The sequence below is a fragment of the Cherax quadricarinatus genome, chromosome 13, assembly GCF_038502225.1.
Source record: "Cherax quadricarinatus isolate ZL_2023a chromosome 13, ASM3850222v1, whole genome shotgun sequence".
Taxonomy (NCBI): domain Eukaryota; kingdom Metazoa; phylum Arthropoda; class Malacostraca; order Decapoda; family Parastacidae; genus Cherax; species Cherax quadricarinatus.
The window spans coordinates 2,814,723-2,829,830 of NC_091304.1; the positions used below are offsets into that span (position 1 = coordinate 2,814,723).

Sequence of the window (15,108 nt, forward strand, 5' to 3'; positions counted from 1 at the left end):
ATGTATAGTTATAATGTTCAACTGTTGTGTACCTTAACACTGTACAGAATCAGTCAGAGCTGTACACCCGTAGCCTCTAGTTTGTATTACCTGTATGTTAGGATGCCATACGTTAGCGTCGCTGAGCTATAAGTAGTATAAGTTATCAAAAGAGTTAGTATGTGTCAGTACTGTGCCTCATACCTAGTAACCATTACAAACCGTTAGTTAGTCACTGCTTGTGATGTCACCATCTTACTGAATGCTGTGCCTCTGGGCGCTGGGTCACCTCAGTTCAAAGCGGGAAATATTGAGGACAGGTCAGACTCTGTCATTCCCTGTATCTTAATATATACTACCAAGACATCCTGTGTGTGTGTTATTACTCCAACTCCATTATCGAACCCCTACGACAAAGATGTGTGTGATTGGGAGAGGGTGTGGTTGAGACGAAGAGGGTGTGGTTGAGATGGAGAGTGTGTGGGTAAGTGGGAGAGGGCGTGGATGAGAGGGAGAAGGTGTAGGTGAGTGGGATAGGGTGTACTTGAGTGAGAGAGTGTGTGTGAATGGGAGAGGATGTGGGTGAATGGGAGAAGGTGTGGGTCAGTGGGAGAATGCATACTTGAGTGGGAGAGGGTGTGTGTGTGAGTGGGAGAGGGTGTGGGTGAGTGGGAGAGAGTGTAGGTGAGTGGGAAAGGGTGTGTGTGAGAGGGACAGGGTGTGGGTAAGTGGGAGAGGGTGTGGGTGAGTGGGAGAGGGTGTGTGTAAGTGGGACAGGGTGTGGGTGAGTGGGAGAGGGTGTGGGTGAGTGGAACAGGGTGAGGGTGAGTGGGACAGGGTGTGGGTGAGTGGGACAGGGTGAGGGTGAGTGGGACAGGGTGTGGGTGAGTGGGACAGGGTGTGGGTGAGTGGGACAGGGTGTGGGTGAGTGGGACAGGGTGTGTGTGAGTGGGACAGGGTGTGTGGGAGTGGGACAGGGCGTGGGTGAGTGGGACAGGGTCTGGCTGAGTGGGACAGGACGTGGGTGAGTGGGACAGGGTGTGTGTGAGTGGGACAGGGTGTGTGGGAGTGGGACAGGGTGTGGGTGAGTGGAAGAGGGTGTGGGTGAGTGGGACAGGGTGAGGGTGAGTGGGACAGGGTGTGGGTGAGTGGGAGAGGGTGTGGGTGAGTGGGAGAGGGTGTGGGTGAGTGGAAGAGGGTGTGGGTGAGTGGGACAGGGTGAGGGTGAGTGGGACAGGGTGTGGGTGAGTGGGAGAGGGTGTGGGTGAGTGGGAGAGGGTGTGGGTGAGTGGGACAGGGTGTGGGTGAGTGGGAAAGGGTGTGTGTGAGAGGGACAGGGAGTGGGTAAGTGGGAGAGGGTGTGGGTGAGTGGGAGAGGGTGTGGGTGAGTGGGACAGGGTGTGGGTGAGTGGGACAGGGTGTGGGTGAGTGGGACAGGGTGTGGGTGAGTGGGACAGGGTGTGGGTGAGTGGGACAGGGTGAGGGTGAGTGGGACAGGGTGTGGGTGAGTGGGACAGGGTGTGGGTGAGTGGGACAGGGTGTGGGTGAGTGGGACAGGGTGTGTGCGAGTGGGACAGGGTGTGTGGGAGTGGGAGAGGGCGTGGGTGAGTGGGACAGGGTGTGGGTGAGTGGGACAGGGCGTGGGTGAGTGGGACAGGGTGTGTGTGAGTGGGACAGGGTGCGTGGGAGTGGGACAGGGTGTGGGTGAGTGGGAGAGGGTGTGGGTGAGTGGAAGAGGGTGTGGGTGAGTGAGAGAGGGTGTGGGTGAGTTGGAGAGGGTGTGGGTGAGTGGAAGAGGGTGTGGGTGAGTGGGACATGGTGTGGGTGAGTGGGACAGGGTGTGGGTGAGTGGGACAGGGTGTGGGTGAGTGGGAAAGGGTGTGTGTGAGAGGGATAGGGAGTGGGTAAGTGGGAGAGGGTGTGGGTGAGTGGGAGAGGGTGTGTGTGAGTGGGACAGGGTGTGGGTGAGTGGGACAGGGTGTGGGTGAGTGGGACAGGGTGTGTGTGAGTGGGACAGGGTGTGGGTGAGTGGGACAGGGTGAGGGTGAGTGGGACAGGGTGTGGGTGAATGGGACAGGGTGTGGGTGAGTGGGACAGGGTGTGGGTGAGTGGGACAGGGTGTGTGTGAGTGGGACAGGGTGTGTGGGATTGGGAGAGGGCGTGGGTGAGTGGGACAGGGTGTGGGTGAGTGGGACAGGGCGTGGATGAGTGGGACAGGGTGTGTGTGAGTGGGACAGGGTGCGTGGGAGTGGGACAGGGTGTGGGTGAGTGGGACAGAGTGTGGGTGAGTGGGACAGGGTGTGCGTGAGTGGGAGAGGGTGTGGGTGAGTGTGACATGGTGTGGGTGAGTGGGACAGAGTGTGGGTGAGTGGGACAGGGTGTGCGTGAGTGGGAGAGGGTGTGGGTGAGTGGAAGAGGGTGTGGGTGAGTGGGAGAGGGTGTGGGTGAGTGGGACAGGGTGTGGGTGAGTGGGAGAGGGTGTGGGTGAGTGGGAGAGGGTGTGGGTGAGTGGGAGAGGGTGTGGGTGAGTGGGAGAGGGTGTGGGTGAGTGGGAGAGGGTGTGGGTGAGTGGGAGAGGGTGTGGGTGAGTGGGAGAGGGTGTGGGTGAGTGGAAGAGGGTGTGGGTGAGTGGGACAGGGTGAGGGTGAGTGGGACAGGGTGTGGGTGAGTGGGAGAGGGTGTGGGTGAGTGGGAGAGGGTGTGGGTGAGTGGGAGAGGGTGTGGGTGAGTGGAAGAGGGTGTGGGTGAGTGGGACATGGTGTGGGTGAGTGGGAGAGGGTGTGGGTGAGTGGGAGAGGGTGTGTTAAACTTGTTATCTTGATTATATAAATAACCAGATAAGAAGTTCACTTCTTTTAGAGATAAGTGCACAAGAAAGTGTACAGTCAGTGGGAGATATTTTAAAGTGCCTGAGGAAAGTGTACATAAGTTTAAACACATTTGTAAGTTTTGTTACTGAACCTGGAATGGTTCTGTCTGCTTGTTCTGTTTGAGCGTATATAGAGAGGTTCTTATCTGAAATAACAAGAGAATTGAGAATTTCGTAAAGGATCGAATGCTCTTGCAGCGAGGAGGGAATTCTAAAGGTATGTTAGTGGAGGACTGGATTGCCTTTCAGAAGGCTTGGTGTGGGGTTGGAGACGCTTGTTGATGCGAGCTTGCGGGTCGTGTGTGTGGGTGTGGGGGGGGAGGGTGAACCACTGTGGGAGTTAGTGGAACCTGTTGGGGGGAAGATTGGGGAAGGCGGCGGGGGGGGGAAGGGTCAGGTTGGGGTTAGTTTTAGAGATAGGTTTGAGGGGTCAGGATGGGGTTAGTTTTAGAGATAGGTTTGAGGGGTCAGGATGGGGCTATGTTTGAGTCGAGGTCACGTTGGATTCATGGTGGTGTCAGGCTGGGGTCAGGCTGGGGTCAGGCTGAGGTCAGGCTGGGGTCAGGCTGGGGGTCAGGCTGAGGTCAGGCTGGGGTCAGGTTGAGGTCAGGCTGGGGTCAGGCTGGGGTCAGGCTGGGGTCAGGCTGAGGTCAGGCTGAGGTCAGGCTGAGGTCAGACTGGGGTCAGGCTGAGGTCAGGCTGGGGTCAGGCTGGGGTCAGGCTGGGGTCAGGCTGAGGTCAGGCTGGGGTCAGGCTGGGGTCAGGCTGGGGTCAGGCTGAGGTCAGGCTGAGGTCAGGCTGAGGTCAGGCTGAGGTCAGGCTGGAGTCAGGCTGGGGTCAGGCTGGGGTCAGGCTGAGGTCAGGCTGGGGTCAGGCTGGGGGTCAGGCTGAGGTCAGGCTGGGGTCAGGCTGAGGTCAGGCTGGGGTCAGGCTGGGGTCAGGCTGGGGTCAGGCTGAGGTCAGGCTGAGGTCAGGCTGAGGTCAGACTGGGGTCAGGCTGAGGTCAGGCTGAGGTCAGGCTGAGGTCAGGCTGAGGTCAGGCTGGGGTCAGGCTGGGGTCAGGCTGGGGTCAGGCTGAGGTCAGGCTGGGGTCAGGCTGGGGGTCAGGCTGAGGTCAGGCTGGGGTCAGGCTGAGGTCAGGCTGGGGTCAGGCTGGGGTCAGGCTGAGGTCAGGCTGAGGTCAGGCTGAGGTCAGACTGGGGTCAGGCTGAGGTCAGGCTGGGGTCAGGCTGGGGTCAGGCTGGGGTCAGGCTGAGGTCAGGCTGGGGTCAGGCTGGGGTCAGACTAAGGTCAAATTGTAGGTTAAGGCACCTGGAAACTGCTGGGTAAGTTTTAAAAAGATCTGGAACTTGATTTAAAAAAGTTCAAGAAGTGCAAAGAATTTGAAATAAAACTGGCCCAGGGGAAGGTGGCCCAGGGGTGGGTGGCCCAAGGGAGGGTGGGTGGGTGTCCCTGGGGTGGGTGGCCCTCGGGAGGGTGGGTGCCCCAGGGGTGGGTGGCCCAGGTGAGAGTAGGTGGCCCAGGGGTGGGTGGCTCAGGGGAGAGTAGGTGGCCCAGGGGTAGGTGACCCCTGGGTGAGTGGGTTGCCCAGGGGTGGGTGGGTCGCCGGAAATTGAAGCCTGTAAGGATTTACGAAAGAATTTAGTAAACTAGACAAATGTGAAAAAAACTCTTGAAGGAAGAGTCAATAAAACCTGGAAGATGTGCCTGGAAGAATCAATTTTAAATACTGGAAGGAAGAGCAAGAATGCCAGGAAGATGGACCTGGAAGATTCAGACACAAATACTGTAAGGAAGAATTAAAACCTGGAAGATTCAGATACTAAGACTGGAAGGAAGAGCAAGAATACCAGGAAGATGGACCTGGAAGATTCAGACACAAATACTGTAAGGAAGAATTAAAACCTGGAAGATTCAGATACTAAGACTGGAAGGAAGAGCAAGAATACCAGGAAGATGGACCTGGAAGATTCTTAGCACGTCGAAGGGATGCCTTGATGCTGGCAAAGGGCTCTTGATTCAAGGAGTTGTAGCTACTCTTCCATTCCTCGAATCGAACATTTTACCACCCATTGCTCCAGGAGCAGTATGACCCCTACGGATTTAGCGCACGAAGAATAATTTGAAGAAGAAGCAAAGAAGAAAATATAGAAGAATAGACAAACAAGAGGGGAAATATAGACTGTCTCTCTCTCTCTCTCTCTCTCTCTCTCTCTCTCTCTCTCTCTCTCTCTCTCTCTCTCTCTCTCTCTCTCTATCTATCTATCTATCTATCTATCTATCTATCTTTCTTTTCCTCTAAGCTGCTCTCAGTCTTCCCCTCCCCCCTAAGATGGGAAGGGGGAAGTTGCTCTCACCTGAGGGTAAATCAATAACTCACCTGTGACCAAGACATCACCTGACCAGCAGCACCTGAGACGCCCACCTCACCTGCTAGGTGATCCCTGACTCTTATTGACCAGGGGAATGACGAGGAAGAGGAGGAAGAAGAGGAGGTAGGGAAGATAGGGCAAAGTAGATAGGTAAAAGGAAGCGAGAATATATATATATATATATATATATATATATATATATATATTTTTTTATTTTTTTTATTATCACACCGGCCGATTCCCACCAAGGCAGGGTGGCCCGAAAAAGAAAAACTTTCACCATCATTCACTCCATCACTGTCTTGCCAGAAGGGTGCTTTACACTACAGTTTTTAAACTGCAACATTAACACCCCTCCTTCAGAGTGCAGGCACTGTACTTCCCATCTCCAGGACTCAAGTCCGGCCTGCCGGTTTCCCTGAATCCCTTCATAAATGTTACTTTGCTCACACTCCAACAGCACGTCAAGTATTAAAAACCATTTGTCTCCATTCACTCCTATCAAACACGCTCAAGCATGCCTGCTGGAAGTCCAAGCCCCTCGCACACAAAACCTCCTTTACCCCCTCCCTCCAACCCTTCCTAGGCCGACCCCTACCCCGCCTTCCTTCCACTACAGACTGATACACTCTTGAAGTCATTCTGTTTCGCTCCATTCTCTCTACATGTCCGAACCACCTCAACAACCCTTCCTCAGCCCTCTGGACAACAGTTTTGGTAATCCCGCACCTCCTCCTAACTTCCAAACTACGAATTCTCTGCATTATATTCACACCACACATTGCCCTCAGACATGACATCTCCACTGCCTCCAGCCTTCTCCTCGCTGCAACATTCATCACCCACGCTTCACACCCATATAAGAGCGTTGGTAAAACTATACTCTCATACATTCCCCTCTTTGCCTCCAAGGACAAAGTTCTTTGTCTCCACAGACTCCTAAGTGCACCACTCACTCTTTTTCCCTCATCAATTCTATGATTCACCTCATCTTTCATAGACCCATCCGCTGACACGTCCACTCCCAAATATCTGAATACGTTCACCTCCTCCATACTCTCTCCCTCCAATCTGATATTCAATCTTTCATCACCTAATCTTTTTGTTATCCTCATAACCTTACTCTTTCCTGTATTCACCTTTAATTTTCTTCTTTTGCACACCCTACCAAATTCATCCACCAATCTCTGCAACTTCTCTTCAGAATCTCCCAAGAGCACAGTGTCATCAGCAAAGAGCAGCTGTGACAACTCCCACTTTGTGTGTGATTCTTTATCTTTTAACTCCACGCCTCTTGCCAAGACCCTCGCATTTACTTCTCTTACAACCCCATCTATAAATATATTAAACAACCACGGTGACATCACACATCCTTGTCTAAGGCCTACTTTTACTGGGAAAAAATTTCCCTCTTTCCTACATACTCTAACTTGAGCCTCACTATCCTCGTAAAAACTCTTCACTGCTTTCAGTAACCTACCTCCTACACCATACACTTGCAACATCTGCCACATTGCCCCCCTATCCACCCTGTCATACGCCTTTTCCAAATCCATAAATGCCACAAAGACCTATATATATATATATATATATATATATATATATATATATCACTAACAGCACTGCGACTAGCCAAGGATTCGAACCCACGCTGATTTGGCCCGCCTCATGGTGAGAGAAAACCCACACTACCCACACCACCGTATGTCCTCGGACCAAGGGTAACACACCTAGCTTGGCTGGGTGCCTCGTTCTTGTAGGATTGTGTGATCCTGCGGGTTAGAGTGTCATGGGTTTTCAGCAGGGCTCGATACTGCTTTCTGGGGCGGACAGATCCCCAGGCAGCGCTCTAGACCACCCGGCCATCGAGTGATCGCTGTATGGTACAGTAGCAGCTAAATGCGTTATAAAACCATTCACTACTGACGTGTTATGAAGTTTTGGTGCGTAGACATTGGTCAGGTGTCACCAATCCACCAACCCACCTGGCATAATGAGCAATCCTGTGATTTTTTATAGGAATGTTGTTTAAGATTGTGTACAACAGACTCTACTAAATAGCTACCGAGCTTGTATAACCAATAGTTTGAGTTATATACTGTATTTCTTTCATGTTTCAAGAGAGAAGACTCAAGTTTCTTTCCATGACAGAACTGTTGGGTACTATAATCTGGGCAGCATGCCATTCCGGTGGGTGATTACATGAACTAACATGGTTAAAGATAGCATTCAACTCCTGCCCTGTCATGACTGAGCATTTATGTTGGCCTATTCTGGTTTCCAGAAATTTACCGGAGGACAGAGTCCTCTGGTGCATTGATATAAAAGTAGCTTGAGAGGTCAGAACATACAGGAGGAGATTGAAATAACTTGAATCCATGCTTGAGGCTCACTGACGTGCCCGGGCTGGGAAAGAAACATGATTTGTGAACCAGGCTGCCCAGCTTATGTGGCATTTGTGATGGCCGAGTAGACTAGAGCGCTGCCTGGGAATCTGCCCACCTAAGTAAGCAGTATCGAGTCCTGCTGACTGCGATCTTTCTCTGTATATATGGTATGTTTTACTCCTTTAGGACTTATCAAGGGGAGGTACCACAAAATTTACATCGGATAGTTTACTTACAATCTGCATAGGCCCCATAAATCTAGCTTTTTAAGGTGTGACCAGGTATAGATTCCTGCTCCAGCAGCTTGTCTCCTGGATTGAAGGAGCAAAACTCTGAGTTTCTGTCATACCTCTGTTTTATAGTGTTTTGAGCTGTTTTCAAGTTAGCTTTAGCCAATTGACGTGCCACCTACAACCTTGAAGAAGGGTTATTAAGTGTTATGCAGGCATCTTCTCCCATCCATCCTTCCTTGAGCACTTGAAGAGGACCTCGTACGTTGTGCCCAAAGATCAGCTCAGACGATCTGTACCCTGTGGACTCCTGCACAGTTTCTCTCACTGCGAACAGCAACGGAGGAAGTGATTCATCCCAGCCTGAAGGAAAATGCATGCAATAAGTTCTCATCATGGATTTTACTGTCTGATGAAATCTTTCCAAGGCACCTTGGGACTGAGGATGATAGGCAGTGGATAATTTTCGAATTATTCCTAGCCTAGTTAATGTTTCCCTAAACGCTTTGGCAGTAAAATTAGCACCTTGGTCACTCTGAACAGACTTAGGAATGCCAAAGCAGGAGATGGATTTAGTAGGGCTTTAAGAATGGCTTTGGTGTTGATACTGCACATTGGGACTGCTTCTGGATACCTAGTAACTTTGTCCATAATAGTGAATAAGTACTGGTTCCCAGATTTGGACTTAGGTAATGGACCTACACAATCAATGATTAACTCTGCAGAAGGTCCTCCATCCGAGGGTATGGGATAGAGTGGTGCAGGTTTAATGGAGTGTCCAGGTTTTCCTACTTGCTGACATTCCTTCCAACAGTGGATGTGATTTTTCACATCTTGCCTTGTCTATGGCCAGTAAAACTCTTTTAGTATTCTATACAAGGTTTTGCCAATTCCTAAGTGTCCTCCTAACGAAGAATTGTGAGCTATATTTAATATCTATGGTTGAAACTTTTTAGGAACTACCAGTCAATCTGTCTTTTGCCTTCCCTCTACCTCCTTACTTGTCTCTGTGCAGATTAAGAAGTAATTTTTAATTTTATATTTGACTGGGTGATCTGAGGGGGATTCACCCACGGCTGCCTGAAAAGCGAAATTTAAGGAAGGGTCTTTTCACTGTTCTTTCCGAAAGGACGGTCCCTCAGGCATGGGGACAGAGATATCTGGCAATCCTGCAACCCTGGAATAAGAAGGCTTGATCTGGGTGTGTTCACTAAATTTACGAGGCCCTGACCAGTTTTCCTCATAAAACAAATTTTCGAGTCCTAGATCAGAGTCGTCCAAGGATGTGTCATCATTCTCAACAGATATCCCTTGGGATTTTGCCAACATCGAAAAAGGATTAAACATTATAGACTCTGGACACTTGGTGGAATTAATAATGTTATTACCCAGTAAAAACACAGCATCTTTCATAGGAAATCTGTCAGAAACATCTACAGTCAAATATCCAGTGTAATATTTACTCTGCACTTATATTTAATGCAAAGGGACAGAAAATACTGCTCCTCCAAATGCTTCTAAAAGAACTGATGAGTGCAATGACGTTTTCTCAGAGTTGGGGTTAACGCTCGAGCCTGGTTTTCAAATGCCTCAAAAAACTGTTCAGGCTCAGCTTCAACGAAAGAAGGAATTAGCTGTATTGCCTTTTGCACAATAGAGTCATCCACTGTCTGCTTTAATTGCCTCCTCTCCTTCTCTCTATCAAACTCCTTCCTAGCAAATGCTCGCTGCTCCCTGGTTGTTTCAAGATTGAGTTTGGTTAACTCAACTGCCAATGAAGTGGACTCACCCTGAGACAAACCCGATGCACCTGCTTTACAAGACTGCTGGTCTGGTTGCTCTGGTGTTGTCCCTCCCATATTACGAAGGAACCTAAGTGGGGATCTGCGATTGACAGCTCCTGTAGTGGGAGATACCTCAGTCTGGTGTGCCATAGTTGCTTCAGCTCTCAACTTTGTATGAATTATGTCACAGAGCTGCTCAGCAGTGAGAGTCCGTTGATATTCTATGCCATCGAGTAATTCACCAGCAACGCTGTAGAGATAGTTTGGGTAGATTTAATAGAGAATATTCCAACACCAACTGCCTGACGTATGTAGATGGCATTAACCCCAATGTAACACACTGTTTGCAATACATGCAACAAGCAGCAATGCACAGTACGACTGTGGGATACACACACAATAGAGAGGCTGACACACAATAACAAAAGCGATTGCAAGGCTGACACGCAGTGCCGAGTGATAGCAAGGCTGTCTGTACTATACTAAGACTAGCTCCAGCTCCCAGACAGAGCTTTCCATAATATGAACACAGGTAATAATGGCCTGTTGACATGGTCATAATGGGCTGTAGCAAAACAAACTCAGCTGAATATTTAACTTATAATTTCCTTTATCAAATGTTTATATACAGATATGTACACTTATGACCACTATGTACAGGGGTTGAAATATAAGTGTACCACATGGTGATAAAGGCAAAGACAAAAGCCTGAGAGAGAGAGAGAGAGAGAGAGAGAGAGAGAGAGAGAGAGAGAGAGAGAGAGAGAGAGAGAGAGAGAGAGAGAGAGAGAGAGAGAGAGAGAGAGAGAGCACCATGCTCAACCAGCTGCTATGCTAGTCTGGCAAGTGCTGACTGCGAGTGAAACCACATCACCTCAGCACTTGGCAGGCCTGCCTGTGATAGGTTAATGAACCAAGGTACTGATTTAACAATGGGTACCCTTACTGTTAAACCCTTAGCACTTGGTTCACTGGTTGAGAGGCAGCATATATGGGAGTGTATACATAAGCCAAATAAAATGTAACATATTCTTTGCATGCCACATCCAGTTTAGGCTCCTCAAATTACCCTAAACTATAAACATATCTAATTTGAATGAGCTGCCACTATTTTTTTATATAATAAACATTTATTATGTTTTATAATTTCCGATTCTATAATATTCTGTTCAAGCCAAGTGGAACAAGGGACCACGACTCTGGCTTCCAGCCAATTTGCCGAGTTGTTGCAGAATCTAAGGTGGTCGAAAATCACATTTGATTCCTGGGCAGTCCATATCGAATATTTGTGTCATGTAATCCTAGCATCTAGAAGTTTGCCAGTCTGTCCCACATAAGATAAGTTGTACCAATTACAACCAATTCTGTACACACCACCAACACATTGTTGAGGAGAATTCTTTACCAAGATGCTCTTAACAGTCCATGAATTCTTAAAAGGTACTTGTATGTTAAATCTCTTAAGAGTATTCGGCATGACAGATAAATTCGCAATGTATGGGGGAAACAGCGCATTCTTGATCTGAGGTTTTATCCTAGGTTCAGTTCTATAAAAAGGGTGGAGGGAGGGAGTAAAGGAGGTTTTGTGGGTGAGGGGCTTGGACTTCCAGCAAGCATGTGTGAGCGTGTTAGATATAAACTATCATAGTTCCTTGATATTGTGAGTAGTCACGAAAGCGCTTGGAATTTCTCTATTCTTTCAGAGTGGTTGTTTTGCAGTATATATATATATATATATATATATATTATATATATATATATATATATATATATATATATATATATATATATATATATATATATATATATATATATATGTGTGTGTGTGTGTGTATGTGTGTGTGTGTATGTGTGTGTGTGTGTGTGTGTGTGTGTGTGGTGTGTGTGTGTGTGTGTGTGTGTGGTGTTTGTGTGTGTGTGTGTGTGTGTGTGGTGTGTGTGTGTGTGTGTGTGTGTGAGTTGTGTGTGTGTGTGTGTTTGTTCGTGTGTGTGTACTCACCTAGTTGTACTCACCTAGTTGAGGTTGCGGGGGTCGAGTCCGAGCTCCTGGCCCCGCCTCTTCACTGATCGCTACTAGGTCTCTCCCTGAGCCGTGAGCTTTATCATACCTCTGCTTAAAGCTATGTATGGATCCTGCCTCCACATATCAAGCCCTTCCCAAACTATTCCACTTACTGACTACTCTGTGGCTGAAGAAATACTTCCTAACATCCCTGTGATTCATCTGTGTCTTCAGCTTCCAACTGTGTCCCCTTGTTACTGTGTCCAATCTCTGGAACATCCTGTCTTTGTCCACCTTGTCAATTCCTCTCAGTATTTTGTATGTCGTTATCATGTCCCCCTATCTCTCCTGTCCTCCAGTGTCGTCAGGTTGATTTCCCTTAACCTCTCCTCGTAGGACATACCTCTTAGCTCTGGGACTAGTCTTGTTGCAAACAGTTTCGGGTCAGATTTGGCTTTCGCTGCTATGTCATTTTCATATTGTCTTTGGGCCTCCCTTCTTATCTGTGCATATTCGTTTCTGGCTCTACGACTGTTCTCCTTATTCTCCTGGGTCCTTTGCCTTCTATATTTCTTCCATTCCCTAGCACACTTGGTTTTTGCCTCCCTGCACCTTTGGGTAAACCATGGGCTCATCCTGGCTTTTTCATTAATCCTGTTACCCTTGGGTACAAACCTCTCCTCAGCCTCCTTGCATTTTGTTGCTACATATTCCATCATCTCATTAACTGGCTTCCCTGCCAGTTCTCTGTCCCACTGAACCCCGTTCAGGTAGTTCCCTCATTCCTGTGTAGTCCCCTTTCTTGTAGTTTGGCTTCATTCGTCCTGGCCTTCCTGCTTCTCCCTCCATTTGTAGCTCTACTGTGTATTCGAAGCTTAAAACCACATGGTCACTGGCCCCAAGGGGTCTTTCATATGTGATGTCCTCGATATCTGCACTACTGAAGGTGAATACTAAGTCCAGCCTTGCTGGTTCATCCTCTCCTCTCTCTCTTGTAGTGTCCCTTACGTGTTGGTACATGAAGTTCTCCAGTACCACCTCCATCATCTTAGCCCTCCATGTATCTTGGCCCCCATGTGGGTCCAAGTTCTCCCAATCGATCTCCTTGTGGTTAAAGTCACCCATGATCAGGAGCTTTGCCCTGCATGCATGAGCTCTTCTGGCCACTCTAGCCAGTGTGTCAACCATCACTCTATTGCTCTCGTCGTACTCTTGCCTTGGCCTCCTGCTGTTCTGTGGTGGGTTATACATCACTGCTATTACCACCTTGGGACCTCCAGAGTGAAGTGTTCCCTATCTCCTCTCTCCAGCTCATCAAAATTCCAGCGATTTTTGATCAGCAACGCCACTCCTCCACCCCCCTGTTCCCTCTGTCTTTCCTCAGGATTTGGTATCCCGTTGGAAAGATGGCATCTGTTATCATACCTGTAAGCTTGGTTTCTGTGAGAGCTATGATGTCCGGTGATGCTTCTTTGACTCTTTCATGCCACTCCTCCCACTTATTTGTTATTCCATCAGCGTTTGTGTACCATACCTTCAGTTTCCTTTCCAACACTGTGGTTTGGGGGCCTGTGAGGGTGGGAGACCTGGTGGCATACTGTGGGATTCTATAGCTCGGTGTTGGGTGGAGGCTGTGGGTAGTGGATTGTAGTGTGTGTTGGGATGGTGTGATAGGTTGTATGGTTCTGAGAGTAGTTGTGTGTGTGCTTGCCCTTGCTGTTCTGTCCTGCTCTGACTGACCTCTGCTGGTTCCCTCCTTGTCTCTTTTCCTAGCTCCTTTCGCTTTTTTGTCCTCTCCCTCAGCTGCTGTCGTTCTGATTTTGTTCTGTCTCTGTCTAGGAACACCCTCTTGTACTCTTCCGAGTATTTCAATCGTGGTTTCTCTTGGAGGATCCTGTTCCGCACTGTGTGTGTGTGTGTGTGTGTGTGTGTGTGTGTGTGTGTGTGTGTGTGTGTGTGTGTGTGTGTGTGTGTGTGTGTGTGTGTGTGTGTGTGTGTGTGTGTGTGTGTGTGTCAGTCACATCCATACTCAAAATGTTAAGTTCTTTATATTGCCCTGAAGTCTGATTAATCATTTTGTTAATTTGCTAGTTAACCGCCCCATTATCGTTGCTTGTGAGCTGACTGTTCTTTATTCATATCATAGGGAAAGTGTCCAGCAATCAGCACTCGTGTGCCTGCCACTCTGTACTTCCCATCTCTTCTCCTACCCTCAGTCTTAGCAAGCGTCCTTTGAACGAATGTACTTATATTTCTTACTCATTTCTGCAACTTTGCAAGCTCCTGATGATGTGTTGCTTTCAACACGAAAGGCCTAGAGCTATTATTTAACTCATGCACCTTTATAATTATTTGTCTCTTGATACTCCAATATAGACACTCTTTATTGTGCCAAAACAAAAGCATTCACATTGCTAAACTCACAAATTATGATGTAGTCACTTAGCCTTAATACCATAATCTGTAAGGATTTAATGTTAAGAATTAATCTAAGTCTGCTCGAAATGCCTAGCCATGTTAGGTGTCCTAGTGGCCCCCTCTGTAATTAGTATTTTATAACATGTAAACCACACAATACCCAAAACCTGTGAACCTCACATTGTAACAATTATAGAGAATAAACTTGTATTGAATTGAATTGAATTGTAAAATTTTGATTACTTATATTGTTTGAGTTTGTTTTTAGAATTTAACTATGTTTTTCTCTCTCACCTACAGGTAGGTAGAGTTCAAACTTGAAGGAGTTTGCAAGACGGGGGATGTTAACCCGGAAGGAGAGCGCCAAGTGTTTGTGGCGTAACAGTCAACAGGAAGGTTTGAAAGAAGTGTATAGTGTATATCTGAAGAAATATGTGCGATTAGAGTGGTGTCTAAAATGATGTGCAAAATATTGGAAATGTCTGGAAGGGTCTGGAATGACCTGGAAGATTGAAAAGGTCTGGAAGGGTTTGACAAAGGTTTCAAAAACTCTGGAAGGCTCTGTCAAAATCTTGAAGGTTACTAAAAGGTTCTGGAAAGGTCTAAAAAGTCCTGGAAGGCTTTGAAAATAACCTAAAAATGCCTAGAAATAATTTAAAATTGTCTGAAAAGGTCTGGAACGTTTTAAAAATATTTTTAAAAGGCTTGGAAGGGTCGTTAAAGGTAAGTTTCTATCAAACAGAATAAAAAAATGCGATAAGGAGACGCAGAGGACTCCTGGAGGAGTAGATACTTTTATCTGCCAGTAAGATACTCCAGGAAGATCCTCAAGATGTCAAGGAGGAGGGGCATGGCGTCAAGGAGGAGGGGCATGGCGTCCAGGAGGAGGGGCATGACATCAAGGAGGAGGGGCATGGCGTCCAGGAGGAGGGGCATGGCGTCCAGGAGGAGGGGCATGGCGTCAAGGAGGAGGGGCAAGACGTCAAGGAGGAGGGGCAAGACGTCAAGGAGGAGGGGCATGACATTAAGGAGGAGGGGCATGGCGTCAAGGAGGAGGGGCATGGCGT

The 15,108-nt window shown here is 48.1% G+C and overlaps 1 protein-coding gene across 1 annotated transcript in view; it reads left to right on the top strand.

Moving 5' to 3' along the window:
* The window catches only part of LOC138852661 (uncharacterized), a 171,110-nt gene extending 156,657 nt beyond the window's left edge, over positions 1–14,453 (top strand). Inside the window, exon 2 of the mRNA XM_070084753.1 lies at positions 14,342–14,453. Coding sequence (XP_069940854.1) covers positions 14,342–14,362 — 21 coding nt within the window. The 3' untranslated portion in view covers positions 14,363–14,453. The remainder of the gene's footprint in view (positions 1–14,341) is intronic.
* Positions 14,454–15,108: the final 655 nt, after the last annotated feature.